The 21,086-nt window shown below is 39.9% G+C and overlaps 1 protein-coding gene across 2 annotated transcripts in view; it reads right to left on the bottom strand.

The window, feature by feature from the left end:
• Positions 1 to 21,086, bottom strand: part of KCNH1 (potassium voltage-gated channel subfamily H member 1) — a 180,020-nt gene that overhangs the window by 87,293 nt on the left and 71,641 nt on the right. For both annotated transcript variants that reach the window (XM_066546469.1, XM_066546468.1), the window contains exons 8-9: positions 8,074 to 8,273; positions 4,250 to 4,502 (exon numbers count right to left, since the gene is read on the bottom strand). In XM_066546469.1, coding sequence (XP_066402566.1) covers positions 4,250 to 4,502; positions 8,074 to 8,273 — 453 coding nt within the window. The remainder of the gene's footprint in view (positions 1 to 4,249; positions 4,503 to 8,073; positions 8,274 to 21,086) is intronic.

The raw sequence follows: 21,086 nt of genomic DNA, 5'->3' as shown, positions 1-21,086 counted from the left end.
AAGAACAGCAAACTCCCAAAACTAGAATTTATTGTGCCTCATCCAGGCAGCTTCCAACCAGCTAAACTTCCCTTCTACATAATCCCACTCTCATACTTACACATTAACATAGAAAACATAGCAAGAGAGTGGCTTTTCCTGCTAAGTCGTCTTTTTCTGACTCATTTGTATTGGAATGAATCACAAATAAATCAATCACCTGGCTGAGAGGTTATTTTCTACATTTTTGTTTCTGTTTCTTTGACACACCAAATCCAAAGATTGTGTTGTGTGAACATCAGTAATTTCTGTATTTTAGCATAAATTTTGCATAGAATTCAAAACATGTATATTTCATCCTAAAAAATCAAACTTCATACAAAGTGCACCAATTTCTTTCAATTTTTACTAAAACAGGCAAAGGTTTGGGGTTGTTTTTTTTTTTTTTTTGATTTGCATATTTTTTGTATTTGTGTCTTAGTTTAAATTAATGTGAAAGGCAATCATAGGGGACACATAAAAAAGTACCTTTTTTCACTGCTGGCCTATGAGCAATTTCTTCCAACTCAGGACTCATATTAATCCAAGTCAATCGAAGTCAGTGCTTTGTCCTAAGAACATAAGCCTGAACTGAGAATATACCTGTTGCTGGGGTATTACATGGAAATTATTTGGAAGGATATTATGCAAGTGTACACAATACACTCCAGGGCTACACAATACACTCTTATATACCAGTCTGCAAGGTTAAATTATTTCAGAACTCGAAAATGTTTCCTATGAATTGGATCCTGTAAGCATTAAGTGCAGTTTGCCTTTGGTTTATGTAATGCTGTATAGCAGTCCCACAGACTGATTTAGAGTAAAAATTCATTTCTCCATTGTAAGGAAGATACAGGCTACATTGCAAGCTACAAAAGCTGCTTTATTACATGACAGCCAGAGCTGAGCAAATAATTCACCTTGAATAATTTGTGCATTATTTTTTTTCATTTTCATTTCCAGAATGCCTGAAAGAAGATTACAGTCTCTGTAACATACCTGTCAACCAAAATTACCCTATGGAATTCCTCACATGGGTTGCTATTATGTGCCTGATGTTCACAGCTATGCTTGGTTGGGACTGGTAAACAAAATTTATGGCATAGGTTGCTCTGGCTGAGTGATCAGCAAAAATCATGCTTCTTGTACAATGCACTTTTTTTCCCCCTTGTAGTGCCTTGTTTTTTCTGGTATACATTCATCAAGAACTTGGCAAATTTAGCTAACTATGAAAATAAAAACAAACAAACAAAAAACCAAAAACCCCCCAAAACAAACAAAATAAACACAAACACAAGAAAAAACCCCACCCCAAACAAAATAAACACAAACACAAGAAAAAACCCCACCCCAAACCACTGTTTTCTACAGATAAGAAAACTGAGAGTACAAAGAAGTTATAGAGGAAACCCTGACCCATGTCAGGGGTGTGGGGATTAAATTACACAATGCTGAAGGAAAAAGAAGTTCAACTGACTTAGAACAGTGAAAAACTTAGTTAAATACATAATTTCTTTTCAGGATAGAGAAACCTTCAGCAAAAGTCTTCACAGCCTGGAGGAGGAAAGGACACAAAAGTGTGGAAGGAAAGCGATTCCTTAGTCCAGAAACTGAAACACAAAAATTGATGCACATCCAAAATGAAATCTCACAGAATCCCAAACAGATCCCACTTCGTTTTACTTTCCTCTCCACTTAAAATATTCACAAAGAAAATGTGAATAAAACTCACCAACTTTAGTGAGATTCGGGGAACTGACTCCAAATTTTAAAGAAGAAAAAGAAAGAAAAAGAAGAAAATAAAAAGTTGTGGTGGGAAGAGGATCGATAGTTACATCCCAGGAGAAGAGCAGCAACAAAATACTTCTATTCATCCAGATCCCAAGGGAACAGCCTCATTTATCTGTAGCTATCACTCTGCAGCAGCAGAGATTAGGAGTTCGGTTTCCTTAACACTGATTCCTCGAGCAATCTTGGCTGAGGGTTTTCTAAAGTGAGTGTTATGATAAAATGCAGGAGTTAGCAGTAAAGATGAGGAGAAAATTGGTATCTTTAAAGAACATTTTAAAGAAATTTGATCTTAGTGCTTTTTTACCCATACTCAAATAGAGCAGCAAGATGTTTTGAGGTTTTCTGCTCATGCTGAACTCAGGTGGTGGCATAAAGGTGCACAAACTGAGGGATCTTAGCTTGTGTTCTACATTTGTCATTTGTTAATTCATGAGAGTTCAACATGGCAAAAGCTAGCAAGTTCTTGATGTGCAGCACAGACAAGCAGAAGTTACAAATGTCACTTAGCACTGAGCAGCACAGGTGATTCCAGAGCAAAAGGGAATTAGTTATCCTCCAAGTTCTCACTTTTTTAGCTTCTTTTGTGGCACAAAGTATTACCAACTTGATTCTCCATGACTCTAAATTTACCCTACGTTATACAAGCAATCCTATTCAAAAGTAGAGAAAAATGAAGCTCAGCATATTAATAGCCCCCTCATTTTTCAGTAGACATTCATTTTAGGAGAGATGAATGTATGTGTTCAGAAAAAAGTAAGATAACCAAGATGTTTTATTCTCTTTTTCCAGGCTGCTATGAGTGACAGTTACAGGATTAAGCCACCATGAGAATTTACCTTATCACAAAAGGGCTTGACAGAATCAAATGATAAGTATCACCTGCTCAATGCTCCAGCCACCCCATGATTCATCTACATCTATTGGATTATCACACTCTTTTATGTTAGCTTTGCCTCAGAATGCTGTTCACTACCCATCAGTTTATTTTCAATGCCTCCAACCCAAGTTAACACAAATCGGCTCTAAATGTTTTTAACTATTTTGACTTTAAAATAGATAAAAAGTATTGTAACACAACATCTTAATAAATCCACCTGGAAAAATTTCAGTGAAAGTGGATTATTATGGGAGGGTGGGAGTGAGGCAGAGAAGCCAGGCACTTCAAGTTCTCTGAAGTTCTACATGGAATTTCTAATTAGAAGGTGTAGGAGCACCAGAGGATAGGATGGTCAGGACGGACAGAGATTGCAAAGGGCCTGGGTGCAGGGGCCCTGCTTGGAGCTGCCAGCCACAGCTCAGAGCAGGCCCAAAGGAGGGAGAGGGAGGTAAAGAGAGCGGTAAAGAGAAAGAAGGCAAGAGCGTGGTAAAGAGGATGAGAGAGAACAAGGTTCCTGTTACAATACAATTAATCTTCTTCTGTGTTGAATACTCTAATTCTCACTAACTAATCTAATACAAGATACAAATCCTATAGCATTTACATACAGCCTATAAGAATCATTATATTACCATACTATGCTACATTTTAAACCCTAAAAACTACTGTTTGGACCCCTTCTGCCAAGCTAGCAGGGTCTGCTCTGACCCTTGGACCTGTCTGCAAGCAGAGGGTACTGTTTCATCAACAGGGGATTACCTTCAGCCAGCCATACCAGTGTTTTCCAGTTGCTCAGTAACTAAGGTATCTCAAAGCTTGCTTTCATTTCAATCTCACTTATAGTTTCCATATTCTCAAAACCTTTCACCACACAATCATATTTACAAGGCTTTCCTGTTTCATCTTCCCCAACAGAAGGAATCAAGACAGGGAAAACCCCAAGAATGACCAGGACCCCATGCAAAAGTAAGATTTCCATTGACCAGATGAAACAGGGTTGAAGCAATCTGGATATTAGATGGTTGCCCTTAAATCTCTCAATGGAAAAACAAACTTATCTGAAGCTCTTTAAAGAATGAGTAGAGGAGGCTATAAATTGCTGCACATATGTCACAGACATATTTTATGAAAAATCCTTTTGCTAAGATTTTTTCTCCTGAGGAGCTGAGAGGCCTCAGAAACGAAATGTAAACAATAATTATCTGCTGCTGTGGAATGCAACAGGTGGATCTTTGATTGGTCTCATGTGGTTGTTTTTAATTAATGGCCAATCACAGTCCAGCTGTCTCGGACTCTCTGGTCAGTCACAAGATTTTATTATCATTCCATTCCATTCCATTCCTTTGCTTGCTAGCCTTCTGATGAAATCCTTTCTCTTATTCTTTTAGTATAGTTTTAATATATCATTTTAGTATAATATATATCATAAAATAATAAATCAGCCTTCTGAAACACGGAGTCAAGATTCTCATCTCTTCCCTCGTCCTGGGACCCCTGTGAACACTGCCACACAAATATTTGGCATTTATGCAAATGCACATTAGCAGCTCTGAAACTCACCTAATATAGCAACGACTTCATCATCCTGGATCACTTCCAAGGAGCCCGAGACCACGAAGCAGAGGCTGTCGACGCTCTCCCCAGCATGGTAGATGAGGTCTCCTGGAGCACAGTGCACCGTCTGGAATTCCATGGCCAGCGCCCGCAGGCACCCGTCGCTGGCCAGCCTGAAGGCAGGGTGCTCCTTGAAAACCTTGCGGTTCAGGTGAACACAGATATCGGCTCTCATGTCCTTAGGGCAAATCTGCAAAACCTGAGAGGGAAACCAGGGGGGCAATCAGCTCCTGTGCATGGCTTCTATCTGCCTGCTATGGCTAGGCTACCACGCAAGGTTTAAAAACCACTTTCCTCCTTCTTATTTCTAATCTCAGACTTTATTTTTATATTATTTATCCACATAAGCAACAATACTAACTTAGTCTACCTTACAACATCTGAAGGAAAACAGTTTTCCTCTCAGCAACATGCTCTGCTGGATATTGAAGACCTAAGGTTTTTAAGACAAAAAAAAAAAAAAAACAACTTAGAGCCCAGCAGTACAGAAGGTGTTGAAGAAAAGCTTCCAGAATAATTGTTTCTAGAGGGTAGGTCATTTTTTTGACAGGCAGATTCCATGAAAAGCCTGCACAAGTCATATGCTTTAGCAACTAAAACAAATTACTTAAAGTTTAATTAACTCATAACATTGAGAATTGCAGGTATCCAAATTTACCCCCGAGTGGCACTAACAAGTTTTTTGTTTACACGGAAAAGGGACTTTAAGGTATGATGCTGTTTTGGGCAGCTTTTGATCTCCCAAATGGAATGTTCCTCACGGCAATTTATGATGTGTGGTCCTAAGAGAACACGAGCTGATGGAGCTGATGCTCAGCACAGCGGGTACCAGCCAGGGCCATTTCTGAAGGGTTTTAATGTAATACGGACAGCTAAGTGGAAAGAATACCAAATCACTGCTGCATGTGCAGATTAAAAGTGGAAAGAAGTGACATGAACAGGGTTTGGGGATAACAAAATCCTTGGGGGATGGTCTATGATGAAGCACGTCTAGGACATATTATTTGAGAGGAACATCGAGTAGTCTGAGTCTGCCTCTTTTTTCATTATTATTTTCTTAGTAATAGCTACTCCATCCAATTAAGGAGCACTCCAGTTGAGCTTCAGAATTATTCCTACACATTTTCCTAGGTGGAAAGAAAAGATGTCTCACTGCAAATACTCCTGAAAAACACAAAAGTAACACAGGAAGCACTATGGCTATGCCTACACTTTGAAATGGGCTTCTGTGCAAGATCTGAGCAGAGAACCAAGCTATTAATTCTGTGCATGGCACTGGTTTCAGATATCATGCCTGGTACTCCAAAGGCAAATAACTCCACCACCAATATCAACATCTTTGGCCCACCTCCAAACAGACATTTTATTACAGATACAACTTCTTAAAAGAGATGTATTTGTATAGTGCTTAGGTGTAGGGCACTCAGGGATGATTTTTCTTGGCTGCCCTGTACAGAAGAGCTGCCAAAACGGCCAGTTCCCAGTTTTCCAGGCTCACAGAAATGAGCTGGGGCAGCAAGGCCAGCATTTAACAGGGAACACAGGCAGTGGCCATATCTGTCTTTTCCATTATCTCATTTACTCTGGCGATAAAAATACTCTCTAGTGGCATATTCTTGCCAAATTTTACTACTGGAATTACACACACTTTCCAGTTACCTGGACATCACACACAAAAAGGGTTGTTGCAATAGAAATAGCAGCAAACCCCCCTGAGTATACAAGAGAATATTTGAAATGATGCTATTATCCAAAAACTTTTTGGTATAGCAGTCTTAGAGGAAGTTAACCAATTTTCCATTCTCCATTTAAAGAAGTTGTCTCCAGACTTCACAAAAATGAAAGCGATTAAAGACATTTGAGATCTACAGATAAATGGAAGAAGACTTTCATTTGTAAGGGAGGTAAGAAATGTATCTTCATGGATCAATTTTAGAATCTTTCAGTAGCTCTTGGTTAAATTTTGTTGCAGTGGCATTTTCTAGACCAATAACTTAGCGTGTCTGCAGTGAACACTGAACTGACTAATTCGTGGCCTACAAAATAGTGACAGGACCAGTTCTGTGCTCAGTTCATATTTAAGTCTCTGCCGCATCTGTAGGAAGCTGCACTGCCTTTCAGAGGAGCACAAGTACCACTGTTCTGCCTCATGAGCAATATATGTTTTATTCATGATAAAACATCCCAGAAGTTATGAACAGGCATCAAAACAACAGAGCTCAGACCTGGGAGTTTATGGATTGGCACAGCCAACCACAGCTTTTGCTGTGCAGATGAAAGCTGAATTCTTGATTTAGCAGTCATGGCCAGCAGCAGTTCAGCTATGAACACACCAGTTACTGAAAACAGCACTGTATTAAGATCTTTGGTGTCCTGACAATTGGAGACTTCTTTCCTGCTTATTAAGATAATTCTCAAAGGCTACACTGAGTATTGTTGTGCTTGGTTTGGTTATTCTGCTGTCTCCAAATGCATCCTCTTAAAGCATTTCTCTCCTTATCAAAGGAAGCCAAGAATGAACTTTGAAGATATGCTAAAAAAAAAAAAAAACCAACATGTTTTACATAGCAATTTTTTCTTGTTGTTTTGTTAAAATGATGACAGGAGTTTGTAATGGGGGCTGAATGAAAGCACCAGCACTCATTACACTATGTATCCTCAGATGTTTCCCCACCTTCTCCAAATGCACCTACCTCGAATCACAACCCCACACAAAGACAGATTGTGAGAAAACATGTAGAACAGCTTCTAACCAGTGCTATCCAGCACTAAAATATAATTTCTTTCTGAAAGCTAGTATGGCAGACAGTGCTTACAGAATCATGTCTGGGATCTAAAAATGGCAGATATGCTGAAGACCATTTAGGAAAGCAAACAGTGCCCTGTGTGCCCCTCAGTCTCCAGGCAGCTCAGTGCAAGGCCACATCTGTTCTCCTCCTTCATAACGATGCTGTAACAGCTGTACAGAAATGACACTGTTTGCTCTTTAACTGCATCATCCACGGTTCAGAATACTAAATTAAGCTGCCAACCAGAAGGCTGGTGACCAGAGCATTGGTATGATTTCCTGAATGATCCACCCCACAAATCACATCTCTTTACAAGCAGAAGAAAAACTGCCTATCCCCACAAAAATTGGCAACTAATATGAAAGCGACAAGGAGCTACATTTGCACATTTGTTCTGGTGAAAGGCCATCTGTTATTTTAAAAGACAGAATGGGAATTTATTTGTCAATTCAATGAATCAGAATGGTAACGCTTGCCTTACACAAAGTAGATTTCAAGCAATACGTTATTAAATACTTCCAGTTTTCATTAATATCTTTAACCTGCACACAGAATATTACATTCAAACTCTCCAATGACAAAAAAAAATTATCTTGTTTTCAGGCCCACAGAGCTGCAAGCAACCTCACAAGAAATATTGCAAAAAAAAATCTCATTTGGAAAAACTGTGAGGTTGTGTTACAGTCTGGAACTTGTTATTTACTTATCACCTTTATTTATAGTAAACTGAGCTTTTCTCTTTATCACTTTTATACTACTTCATACCATTTCACTAGCAAAACATACATACTTTTACCACTATCATATGTCAGTATGACAGAATAGCTGAAATACTGTATTTAAAAGTTAAAAATTAAGGGGAGCTGCTGCTTAGAACTATTTAAAGAATATTTGTCTCCTTTACTAAGACAGTACCTCCTGTTTATTTTAATGGACTACTTTCAGGATGTGACTTCTTTCCTTGCAGTTTAATTTACTTACCTTTTCAGTATCTATTCCCCTGGACATTGACCAGGTGGAAACGATGTAATCCATCACTCGTTCGCTCAGTCCTTTGGGGACCTGGTAGAGCTTCAAAAAGTCCCGGACGCTGTTCAGCATTTCATGGTATCTGTTTGTGTTAGCGTACATCTGCTGAAATATGGTTGTCACATTACCAAAAATGGTGGCATACAGAAGGGCTGTGAAAAAAAAAGAAAAAACACAGAGAAAATACATGGTAAGATGTGGTGATCAGTCTGTGTTCCACTGGGCTTTAAGGCTGGAAATGCTAGGTCATAAAAATGCATGCAAATATCGGTGCTTTATTAGGAGGGCCTGATGAGCACAAGCATTTTATAGGTCACCTTCAGCACTGCAAACTGAGGACCACCACCTTCTTTTTTGAGAGCATGTCCTGCATCCCAGACCTCCTAAAACACGATTGTTTGACCATTAAACAGCTCAGAGTACCCAAAACCTTATGAAACAACAGTAGACAGAAGAATTTTAAGAGAAATAACTCAACAGCAAATACTTTAATTTTTCATCTCAGGTTTATGGCACCTGTGTTGAAATACCACCAGTGACAGATTTCCAGGCTTTTTAAGTGCATTATCACAGCAGTAAGCTGAGTCATCGTTACCCACCTCGGAGTGACAGCAGCAGTGCATCAAAGCAGAAGATGGAATATGCAATAAACAGCTACCATGGGTCAGTAATTTATAGACATAAGTTTAATAATACATAAAAACTCACATTACATTTTACATTCTTCAGGCAAAAGAACAGCAAGGCCTGAGGCAAGATCTAGAGCCCTCAGAGGCAGACCTTTGCACAGCCCTCCTGACTTCACACAACACAGTTGTGAAGCCAGCTGGTTCATCAAGATGGGTTTAAGAATAAACACCAGGCAGAAAAAAAAAGGCAGTGTTTCCAAGCGTGGAGAGAAGCAGATGAAAACACACAGGACTTGAGAAGCTCCATCTGCTGAAGGCCAAGAGAGAACAGCAGGCTGGTGGCAGCCTCAGCAGCCAGCTTTGATGGCTTGCAGAGGCTGGGGCTGGGGCTCTTCCAGCCAATCCAGCCCTGGATGAAATGGAGAGACAGGAGGCCTCAAGGGGAGCTCTCTCTTATGAATCAGGTCAGTGATATGTGACACGTTGGCTGTAGAGGGAGAGGAACAGTCAGACTGCAGATGTGATGATAACCACCCATAAGTGCTCTGGCTTGCTGAGTAAGTTCTTCCTCTTAATCATTTCCTGTCCCCCAAAACAAGCACTAAATTGTGAGTACCATATCTCTTCCACTTGAAATAAAAATAAGTCAATGAGAAGACATATTTATAAAAAATATATTTTGCTTTACTGAAGTACCCCTTTTTGCTGTTTATTTATTTCTTCACCAGCTATTAAAAAAAAATCATCCCACTCCTTCCTTTGAGAATGCAGCTATTTATTCAGGTGAGTGTTATAGGCAGATATCCTTAAGCCAATTAAGATGCTCTAGGGTTCTATGACCAACAAAAATCTTTGATACTGTGCAAAAGAAACTTATGGAACAGTCTTTGCCCTGATCATCAAGAGATGTGATTTAAGTTAAGGTTCGCTCAAGGCCCTTACACTGCTGATTTTCTGTAGAATTCCTTCTTGATGCTGCATGACTTTCCTTTTTATGAGTTTCTGTAGAGAACAGGTCTCCCTTTTTCCATCTATTCCTCTGTACAAACAGGTATAAAAATATGCAGAAAAATGTGCTCTCTCAGAGGGGAGAGCATTATTACAGTGACCAGAAACATTTATTTTCCCTGTTTAACCTAAACTTGTGCTTGAACAAAACTATACTGGGCAGTCCAGTGAGTAGTGAAGAATGATAAAATGCTTTACAAAACAGATTTACCATAATAGCTCCTTAATTCATTAGTATTTCTGTATTAGAACAGCATTACCTATCCCTGAGTAAGTCCTGGTTTGCTCTCTCTTATGCAGATGCAAACATGACACTACAGGAGACTGCAGCAGCACAAGAGCCAGCCCAGCACTGAAACAGGTGACAAATTAGAGAGAGGATGGCAAGCAGATTTTTATCTTTGCTCTCTGGAAAACAGTGAGACAGTGAGACCTGGGGGTTCAGTACCTTGGCATGTACAGCTCCAGGCCAGCAAAGGTAAAATGCAGTCCCCACTCTGTCCCATTAATGTCCAGCTTTAATGTGAAGCCTAAAGAAAAGCCAGAAGTTTGATTGCTTATTTTGATTATTATAAAGCAATGAATTTCCACTGCAAACTGCAGTTCCAGTATGACAATTATCTTGGTAAGGGAAATTATTCCTGCCTAGATTAATTTTTTTTAATTCCCAAGCTTACATCCTTAATTTATCATTAGCCAACCATTTTATTACTATTAAAGACACATCAAAGCCAAGGATTTTTGCAGCCTAATATTGGGTAGATACATTAGCATATTAAACCTTGAACTCTTCTGCACTGAAGGAGCTGGCTCTGTGCCTTTCCTTACTTTCAAAGGAATAATGAAATGAGCCCACTGCAGTAGACTGCAGCCCCAGAATTATTTCAGAAACACATACTCTACTAAAGGAAGAAAGTTGGGCTATTTATGACAGAGCAAAATCTCCAGCATTTCTTCTCCAGGAATGTCAAGATCCCTCAGAAATGATGTGGCACTCACCCCCGATGTAAATATTATTTTCTTACAATAAAGAAAAACATGTTGTCCCCAACAATGTGGCTGCTCATTTACACTGCAGTCATTTAAACCAGTGTTTAAATAACATCACAGACAGGACCATAGTAATTGCAGCAGCAAATTACCCACAAGTGAATCATGAAGGTCAGACACAGATAGCAAAGGTCACCGAATCATCTGCTATTTTTAGCGATGTTACAAGTAAGAATATAGAAATAAATACAAGCCAGTGTAGGCCCACAGTAAAAGATCTGGGGTCTAATTTTAGACTTGTAACAGGAAGAAATTCTGTCTGTAAGAATGAGAGCTTTACAATTACTCCATTTACAGATGTAAGTGCTGCATTTGGTTCCTGAGATGAATCAACAGACTGACGATGATTTGTTCAAAACACACTCATGCAATGGCCTGGCACACAAAAGGTGTGCAGAACTACACAGCAACAAGTGAGACCAACTTCAACTACTGAACAATCTCTTATATCCTGCCCCTAGGACTTGCAGTACTTTCTGAAAATGAACTGCCTTCATTTTTGCTGCCTGGAAAGCTGATTGAGAAAGTCTGTCTGTCTGCATGTAAATTCCAATTTAACAATTAAAAAACCAAAATAAACCCCTTTTAGATACTGCAGTAACCTAAGTACTATTCAAAGAGCAAGCACCTGCATTTACAAATAGTAGATGATTTAAATGGATAATTGCACTTCTGTTTCGCCAACAAGTTCATAATATACAACAAATTTTTCAGTTCATAGAAGGTTGAAAGCACAGCCTTGAAAATTTGTTGCACTGTATCACTTCTTACTGAATATGAAACACAACTGTAAATTAACCAGAAAAACTGCATGTCTCAAAGGCATTTTTCAGATAACACATTGTGAGGTCACACAAAATTAACACGGATCAGATAAAAAGAAAAGCAGAAATTAATTGTATGGATCATCTCATAATTCTATGAGAAAATGACATTATTTTCAAATGTGCAATTAGAACAATGTAAGAGCTTATAATTGCTTGAGATTAGGGGTCTTGATTAGTGGTAATTATGCCTACTGATGGGTAGAGAACATGCAGTTAATAGAAAAGCACTGAACTGTTAAGCACAATATACAAGCAAATACCAAACTGAACAGGTATCTTAAAGAATTGTTCACAAAGCTAGTTTTGATAGAATTGTTCTTTGTAGTCTTGCAATCTGATACCAAAGCTTCTGAAGCGAGATGTACCTATCAAGTGTCTACACAACCTTCTAGAACAGTACAGACAGACCCAGAGCTGCCTAATTTGCTTCTTCTTAGGAAGTTTTGTGCATTATAAAGTTTCCTATTTGTAATCTTTTATCTACCCTTTGTTTTTTTACTAACACAATGTATAAAGATATAATTCCATTTAGCTAGTAAAGAATAAATGTAAACAACTTAGCCAAAATCGAATAGGTCAATTAATTTTCTGCACTTCATGACTTTTCACAATATATATCCAGAACATTCTCACCTGTTATAAAACAAATTACAATTGCTAGTCATAGCATGTACATCACTTCCTGAATTTCACAACCCGGGAAATAGCATTTTTTTTCAAGTGAAAGTAAATTCCCAGAACAGCTCTCCCCCTTGCTGTCCCAGTAACTGTTAAATCCTGCTCTTCCCACAGCTCTCTGTTCTTCTGGACAGAAACAATACACTGCTCCACCTCCCTCTTTCATGCCACCAGCTTCTAATTTGCACCTCTGAAGCAAGGCAGTAGCAATGGCAAAGATCAGAGAACTGGCACACTACTGAGCAAGTCTGAAAATCAATTTAATGGCAAAGAGCAAAGCAGGAAGCCTGAATAGGCTATGAGGGACATGCACATCAAACCATGTGGCGCAAGCACTTGACTGCTAGGATGAAAGATGAGAGACCACAGGCAAATTTTATTAAACTCTTAGTTGAATCCTACAGCAAATCTTCTTACTCTCATCATCACATTTGGTGAAATCACCCTGCTGACAGCAAAATTGGGACAGAGAAGGACAACACTGGGCTCCAGCTACAATGGAAATGTCTCCCCTGCAGAAGGGTAGGACACCAGTGATGACACAATTGATAAAGGCTAAACAACAGAGCATCAGCACATGGGGTTTTTTCATCGTCCCATCACCAAAAAAAAAAGAACTGCAATGAAATGAACGTCAGAGACATAAACAAGGGAACAGCTGCTCTAAGAAGCCACTTAAGCAACTACCAAGGACTAGAGTAGTAGAAACATCTGTGCACCTTAAAATAGGCTGTCTGCAGTGTATGAGGGCAGAAAGGGAAGTTAAGAACAGCTATAGAAGAAACACCAGAGGCAGCTCCTGCTGCTTCTCTCCTCACACCCTTCCCTAACTCTACAAAATAAAAGCAGCCTGCTACTACAGCAGCACAGGCATATAACCTCCTGTTACCTCACTGATTTGCAATGACTTATATTTTACCAGTTTAAGACTTAATATAGGAGAGGCAAGTTTTGGTAAACTACCAAACCTTCCAAAGATGTTGAATTCCAGCATCCCTTAGGATGCTTCAAAGCCTTTTTTTTTTTTTTTAAGATGTTGATCTGGAAGCACCCACACAGCTGATAGCAGCAATCACAGGTGTTTTGGCTGGCAAGCAACACGCACAGCAAAGCTCTCTTAACAGGTTTTGCTCTTGCCCTCAGCATGTTTGGGCTAAGATAAACAGCATGGAAAAACACACAGAGCACAACTGATCAGAGGAGCCATCAGAGCCACAGTGAGTACAAGCCAGCAGAAGAAACTTCAGCATCAGGCCTGTGAGAAAGCTCTTTATCATGAACAGCTCTCTCCTGTCAGCTGACAGTGAAGGGCCAACATCACCCTGGCTCTCTATGAAATGCTGCATCTTGGATCCAAGAGCCTGCTTATGAAAAGAGAGGATGAAGCCTCCTGCCAATCCAGAGTGGTGGCTATTACCTCCCGGGCCAAGGCTCCTACTTCTGCACAGCAGCACCTGACTAAATTAACACAGTCCCACTTATTAACACTGTAAAATCTAGGTTTTGGCAAATTGAGAAGTGTCCCAACTAGTAAAACAGCAAGAATCCTGATTCTGATTTTGACAGCTACAGTTTAGAATTGTATTTATCCTGAAAGGTACCAACAGTCACCAGAGGGGGATTTAAAGGCAGCCACAGACTCTACTGCAGCCAAAATGCTTGCAGAAAAGCAGATTATACTAAAGTAATCAGATGCAAAACAAGTCACAAGTAGCCTGTGAGGACTTAGATGTGTTCTTGGTTGAGAAATTAAGGAGTAACAATCTGGTCATACACTAACTTTCTGCTGTAAAGGGACACCAAGAGAAGACAACAGAAGCAGCATGCTGAAAGGAATTAAAGAGAAGAGCATCTTGGATACAGTGAGACTTCAAGCTGATAGACTTCAAAATCCCTAACCACGAGCATCTCTCACTTTCAGGGAAACAGGGTTGCACACTCTTATTCTATAAACAAACAGCACTTGCAGACCAATGAGTTCACCTGACTCTTCTTACTTAAATTACCTGAGGGCATCCATTTCTCTGCAAGGCCCAGCACTTCCACTGACTATAGTGAGTCCCAATGAGGGTAGCACTGTTTTTCATTTAAAAGTGCATCATAAACCAGACTGGAGGATGTACGTTCTGCCTCAACTTACAGGTAAATTCTTAGACCTGACAGAAAGCTATGACTAACTCCAAACACAGTAATACCTAGCCATTAATTGAAATTAAGGCCTTAACCCTTGATAACAAAAAGACTTTCCAAGAACTCGCACAGTTTAATCAACAAGTCCACAGAAAACTCCTTGCAGACTCAATTTATTTCAGAGAAAATGTAACAATATGGGACAACAAGATCAACAGGCAATATTTGAAATAGTGATAATGATAAATCAAAGGTAAGACTAGAGAAAAAGGAAGATTCTACAGAAAATGGCACTTCCCAGTCACCTCTCTAAATTTTATTCCCCACAAGATAGGTTTATCTCTGATAAGGTAAAAAAGAATGGCAAGAAAATGTACCAATTTTCACAACTACAGTTCCTGTAAAGAGCAGTATATTTATCACAACATCTTCAGGAATGTCATAAAGGATTAGTCTAGAGCAACGCTGAAGTACACATGCTCAAAACATGGAGCATCATCAAGATTTGCTCAATGTGCCAATTTGATTACCAAGAAGAAAGTAAGTGTACAAACAGATAAGAGCTACAAAAACTATCTCTGTTCCAAACATACCAGGGCAGACTCCCCAGTGGGACACTTTTACCAACACAGGATGAACTCAGCTCAATGAGTTCATGGTAAAACACTAGCAGGTTTTACCATGATGAGAATTAATAAAATGCCAAATCTGATTAAATCCTCTGCAATTTGTAAGAAAGGACACTCTTTTACTGTTTTGTAGAATTTTATGGACAATAAAATTTAAATTGTCTAGAAAATTGAAATGGATTTCCATTTCATTTCCCAGCACTAATGAACAGATCACCATTTAAATGACGACTGAGCCATTTAAGGGCATAATTTTTCTTCTACAGTTTATGCAGGGTAATGCATGGCCATTTTCAATTACTTGGTTAAAATTAAATCTCCAGATACTGCTTCTAGATTTTTACTCATTTGCACCCACATGAAAGCTTTTGCTTTCAAAGCTCAGTTTTATCTACTCTCAACTTAGCTCAAATGGTTTCCCCCAGTTAAACACCAACTCTCCTCATTGTAAAATCTATTACTGAAATAGACCTACACAAACAAAAGAACAAAAACAAAAGTCAAAAGCCACAATTAGGAAAAGTTCTCTTCGTGTGAAACTGCTTACCTACGTTGTTGTTAGCATTCCTGTGTTCATGCTGTTTCCTCTGTGACTTGTATCATCCTTTCTACATGGCCTTGCAGGAGGGAAATCTAAGGACACTCAAGGAGATCATCTGTTATCCAAACCTTCTGGTCCTTTCCCTTCATTGCTGCCACACATTCTGCTGGGCTTTGCACTGCTGCCTCAGGTCTGTTCCTGATAGCAACTATTGGGCCTCCTCTTGCAATAACCTACTGTGGTCTTTGAGAGTTCAGTACTGGATCTGAATTTTGCACACCAAAGCCACCATCCAGCACTTACACATACGGATTTCTGGACAAAACTTGCCCCCATCACTGATGCAACACAAGAGTTTAATGGCTAAAGTCACTTGCAAAGTTCAAGCAAAATTCTCCTGTCTGATTCCTTTTGGTCATTGCTTCAACCTCATTTAATTAAGGAATCTTACATTTAGAGTAATTCTTTGTTCCAAATGATAATTGGATTCAGGTGGCTCCTCTCTACTCCCACCAGAGCACCCCTGTGGGAAGTTCATAGCTGGCTGCATTCCTTGCTGATCATGTTCAGATCTGAAACAACCAGTGAGACCACAAGAAGGAAGGACCCAAGGCTTCCCCTGAGACTGCAGTGATCTCACTTCTCATTAGGCTTAAAACCTCTACTCAGCTATGCTTTAAGCACTACTGTAAGGTGTGGGCATGTCTGCCTGTGGTGGAAGTTAAGGACACAGTTCAGAGAAATACCAAGACAATGCATTTCTCTTCAACCCCTAACTTTCATCCAACGACTTACAAAAGCTTCTGCTGTCTATGTAGCAGTACAGCACAGTCTTTTTTTAGGTTTTGTCTTCTCTGAGAACAAAAGAAAAGGTAAAATTTTAATGCCTATAAATTACCCCAACATAAAAGCAGAGTGGGGTGGAGATACTCTGGTGTCATTTTGAAGAGAACCAAAGGTGGGTGGTAAGAGTGCTGGCCTCAACCAGATAGCTGATGGAAAAATTGCATACCCCTTGTCTCACAGACTCCAGAGAGAAGACACTTCTTTGGATTAACTGTATTGTCCCCAAACACAAAATCAGTTAAACAAAACCCTGAAAGCAACTGAAAGTGGGTACCTGGAAGCCTGTGTCTTCTGTAGCTCACCTGGTTTACGCTCACCAGGCCCTTCAAGCTGACTTTGCTCCAAGCAGTCTCACTGTGAAACCAGCAGTGACCTCTGCACCGCCCAGACACCAGGGAGGCTGTGCTCATCACCCAGGAGCTCCAGCTCTGCCCAGGTGACAGACCAGCCCGCAAGAGCTAAGGGCATGGCTGCACCTGACAGGATTAATGCAAACTGGACATAAGGACAACAATTCATTCTCACTTCAGATCTCCTCTACTGTGAAATTAAACCCCTAAAGCTAGTGCACTTACCTGGACTACACTGCACCTGCGTGCTTTGCCTTCTGCAGCTCAGTCTGAAGCTTTTGATGCAACCAAACCTTGGTAAGCCACCCTGGGGTGTTGTTACTTCAATAGCCACAGCCAGACTGCAAGGGGCTCATCACCAACCTGCCAATCCCTTCTTGCACATGCACAGATTTTACTTCTGGATGCAACAAGTACAAACAATTACGTGAGTATTTTCTGCACAGGGTCTTCAAACACCTCCCAAACAAACCTAAAGACAAAGTGGTCCAAAACTGTTGCCCTGATTTTTTAAGATTTTCTAAGCCTTCTGATGTTTACATTCTTGTAACGAACTTTCTCATACACTTTCTGTAAATAACTTATTGTTTTGATACTTTCTGTAAGTAACTTATTGTTTTGCATTCCTTTATGGAGGAAGAGAAATTTGATAGACTGTTAGTTTGTCCAGTGTCATTGGAGAGGTGGTACTTTCACCCTCCAATCCACTGTCACTTTTAGAAATCTAAAAATGTTAGAGTCAGAAAATAAACTTCTCTTTTCTTGACCTTGAGAGCAGCGGCGTGTGTGCTCATGTTGCTTCATGTCCTATAGTGACACAAAACCTCCCCTCTTCTGGTATCACCAAATAGTTACAAAGATTTAATACTGTTCATAACACAAATAAGAATAATGAAGTTTGGAATTATGTTGACTAAACCAGTGAGGTTGGAGACAAAGATGACATTTACCAATGAGGACTAATTTGGGGTGCTTAAAGAAGAATTGTCATTGGAATGACTAGGTCTGAGTCATGCTCCTCCCACACACTAATCACAGGTGTGCTTGCAGACCAAAATCAAGAGGTGCACACAGTATTTACAGGAATGTGACATGGGAATAACTCATAGACAGTGGCTTCTCAAGGGGGCCCTGCTTTACTGACAAGTGAAATGATAGGCTAGTGAAGACACAGAGGGTTTATCAAAAAATAACTGGAACCACTGTTGTGTTTTTAATGACATACCATGGATGACTGCATGTGAGAGGAACACTTGCCTCTGGAGTGGTGAAGAGGGTTACAGCCTAACTTTCTGAAACAGGTATTCATTTCTCTTCCTATGGCTCCAGTCTTAAAAGTACTTTTCTTCCAGGCTGAGTCTGCTCTTTTATTAGAACTCAGCAGGACTAAAAGCAGCAGTAAACATGCATACAGCTGGGAGTTCCATTCCTCAGTTCTAAAAAGGATAATCATGATATTCAGGGGTAGATGCTACTGGGTAAGAGATACTGCCTAAATTCTTTTTAAAGTAAATATTACACAGAAATCATCTGACCTCTAAAAGATATCAGGCAGCTGCATTTTGTGTTTTGTTAGCAAGTCACCAAAAAATGCAAATATATTTGCACATAAACAAACATAACCAGCCAGAAGTAAGGATGTGTTACTATCCCACTGGGACCTTTTTAGAGAACTGTCCTGCTTGTGCAGTACCTGCCAGGCACCCAGAAATGGCATTTGCAGATGCTAATAAGCTGAAACTGTCCAACAGAAAGTACAGAGGACTCTCAAAGGCAATGAAATATCTCTGTCAGTAATTTGCACTTACAAACCTCATCCAATAGTTAGGCACACAAAGCTTTTCCTTGCTTAGGGAAGAACGATTGGGGAGGTTATAGTACAAGTATAATCCCCTGCAGTCACTGAACATCTGGGATACAACAGGCCTGTTTCAAGTATCAGTGCAGGAGCAGAGATCTGAGCTTAGGTCGTCCATTCTTCTGAAGAGTTCCTTCACCTAAAGGTGACTGAGTATTTTGAATCAAACAGAAAGGAAAGGAAACAAGTTTTTACTAGTAGAACTGCTCCAATCTCCATAAATACAGCAGGGGTGTGTTCCCAATATTTCCATATCCTTGAAGCCTTTGAACCATGAATTAATGGATTAGAATGGAGGAGGCAGATATCTCTGGACACAAACACAGACTCTGCTCTCACCTCTCCACAGTGAGTAATGTGTTTTCTGGCAGGCTTGCTCAGAGAAGCTTTACTTGACCAGCCACAGCAGGTCAAGGACACCTACTATCCTAGCACTCCCAAAAGATCCTAGGAAAAGTAATTTCTAAGATTCATTGAAGTGATTTCACATACGTGCATGAAGAAAGTCTTAGGAATCACAAGAAAATAAGGCAGTTGTACCAACAGGTGAAATCTCATAATAAGTAAACCCTAGCACATCATCAGGAGTCGAACCTCAGAGAAAACTTCATCACTGTGACATAGGGTACACAATGTCAGAGCAATGGCTCCTCCCGAACTTAAATCCTGATCTTTTCATTCCAAAAGGAAAAGTGCCCCAGATGCCCACTGTCTGCTGACACAACACTGGATGTAGCTTAACCCTGCAGCAGTCCCAGGGCAGTCACTAAGGGCACATTCCCTGAGAATTCTCACAGATCAGGGAGAACTTTCACAACATCAGAGGACTTCTGAAGAGTTTTTGCAGTAGTCACAAGCATTTTGCTTGATTAAGCACTGAAGAACTTGCCTTCTGTATTTCAATTTTCTGCCACATACAGGATCACCTAAGTAGGATCTTAAATCTTCCAGATCTTAAATTCTTCCTTCCCACTGATGCAGGCAACAAGAAAATCTTACAGCTCATTGGAATATGAATAGTAAGATTGGAGATGAATAGTAAGATTTGGGCAAACGATTGTGGTAAATATATTCCATGTCATTTACAGGAATTTAAGTTGTCAAAGTATAAAGAAGTAAAAAAGCAGGAACTTATTTTCACACCTAAACTGTGGTAATAACCTGCATGCTCATCTTTTGAAAGCTATGTGAAGTGAAGAACTGTTTGTAAGCTGTGTGTGCTACCATGAATATTCATTTACTGGTTTTCAGCACAAGGCAAGGATAGAATGCTTTTCAACAGCTTGAATTTCAGATATTGCACAGCTACTACTGGCTGACAGATATTAATGATTCTTGACAGAATGCTTATCTTTGAGCTGTTGCTGTAATCAATCAGCACAAGAGGAGCAGGCTATTAAAATATTTTTCTGTCAAGCTCTCTTGACATGCTTTGAATGGTACACAGCCTCAATGTTGGGTTTGGATTTCTTTAGGTATTTTGTTTGTTGGAGTCAGTTTGTTTGTTTCTGCTTGTTTTCTTCACAGGTTTCGTTGTTGTTTTGGATTGGTTTTTTAATAAGAGAATCTACCTGAAACCACACAGCTGGACTTTCTTGATCAGAACCTCTTGAAGTTGTCCTTAAATATCAGCTCTGATGCTGAGCATTCAGAATCCAGTCACCATGGTTTCAGCTCCTTCTGACAAATGTCCCTCTGTCTTTTTTCTAACCTGCCTTTCTCCATCTACACATGCATACACACTCTTCTTTAAAATGATTTCTCCCTGTCAGACTCTCGTCATCTACCTGGCCCATAATTACTCTTCATGCTTCCTTCCAGAAGTTCTACCCTCCTGTTTTCTCTCACTTCTTCCAATTTTCTATTCAATCCCCTGTCTTCCTCCAGCCTTTTAGAAACCTGTCATGGGAGCAGTGATTTAGCAGTCTCTCTGCATCACAAAGCCTGAAAAATTTAAATCAACAGCTTAGCAAACCCATCAAAGAGGTTGCCAGACCTTTTTGGCCTCAATAGAGAAGCCTAATGACTAGGAGGGAATCGAAGTTAAATTAGATGGTCGGGAGAATTGGGTTTCTTCACAGACTGAAGGAGGGGAAGAAGGGAAAGGACAGGGTTACAAACCTAAATATATAAGCAGAGGGTGAAAGAGCAGAAAAAGAATGCAGGTGAGGTTAGGAACACAGAACAAAGGAGCAGCTGATAAATGAACTTGTGAAAAAAGCACAGAGAGGGCTTAAATGTCCAGTTTTCTGCATAGGCTTGGCTTTACTGACATCAATTCTGGCCAAGATTAAAAGACTCTTCAGTGGCACTGCAGAGGGAGGGAACAGATACACAATGGTATGGTGTGTACAGAGCACAGTGAAAGCCACTCTGCACTAGTAAGACATGAAGATTTAAGAGTGGCAAGACAGGCAAA

The sequence above is a fragment of the Molothrus aeneus genome, chromosome 3 (genome assembly GCF_037042795.1).
Source record: "Molothrus aeneus isolate 106 chromosome 3, BPBGC_Maene_1.0, whole genome shotgun sequence".
NCBI classification, from domain to species: Eukaryota; Metazoa; Chordata; class Aves; order Passeriformes; family Icteridae; genus Molothrus; species Molothrus aeneus.
The sequence above is the reverse complement of the archived record's forward strand: the minus strand, read 5'-3'. Positions and strand labels throughout refer to the sequence as shown.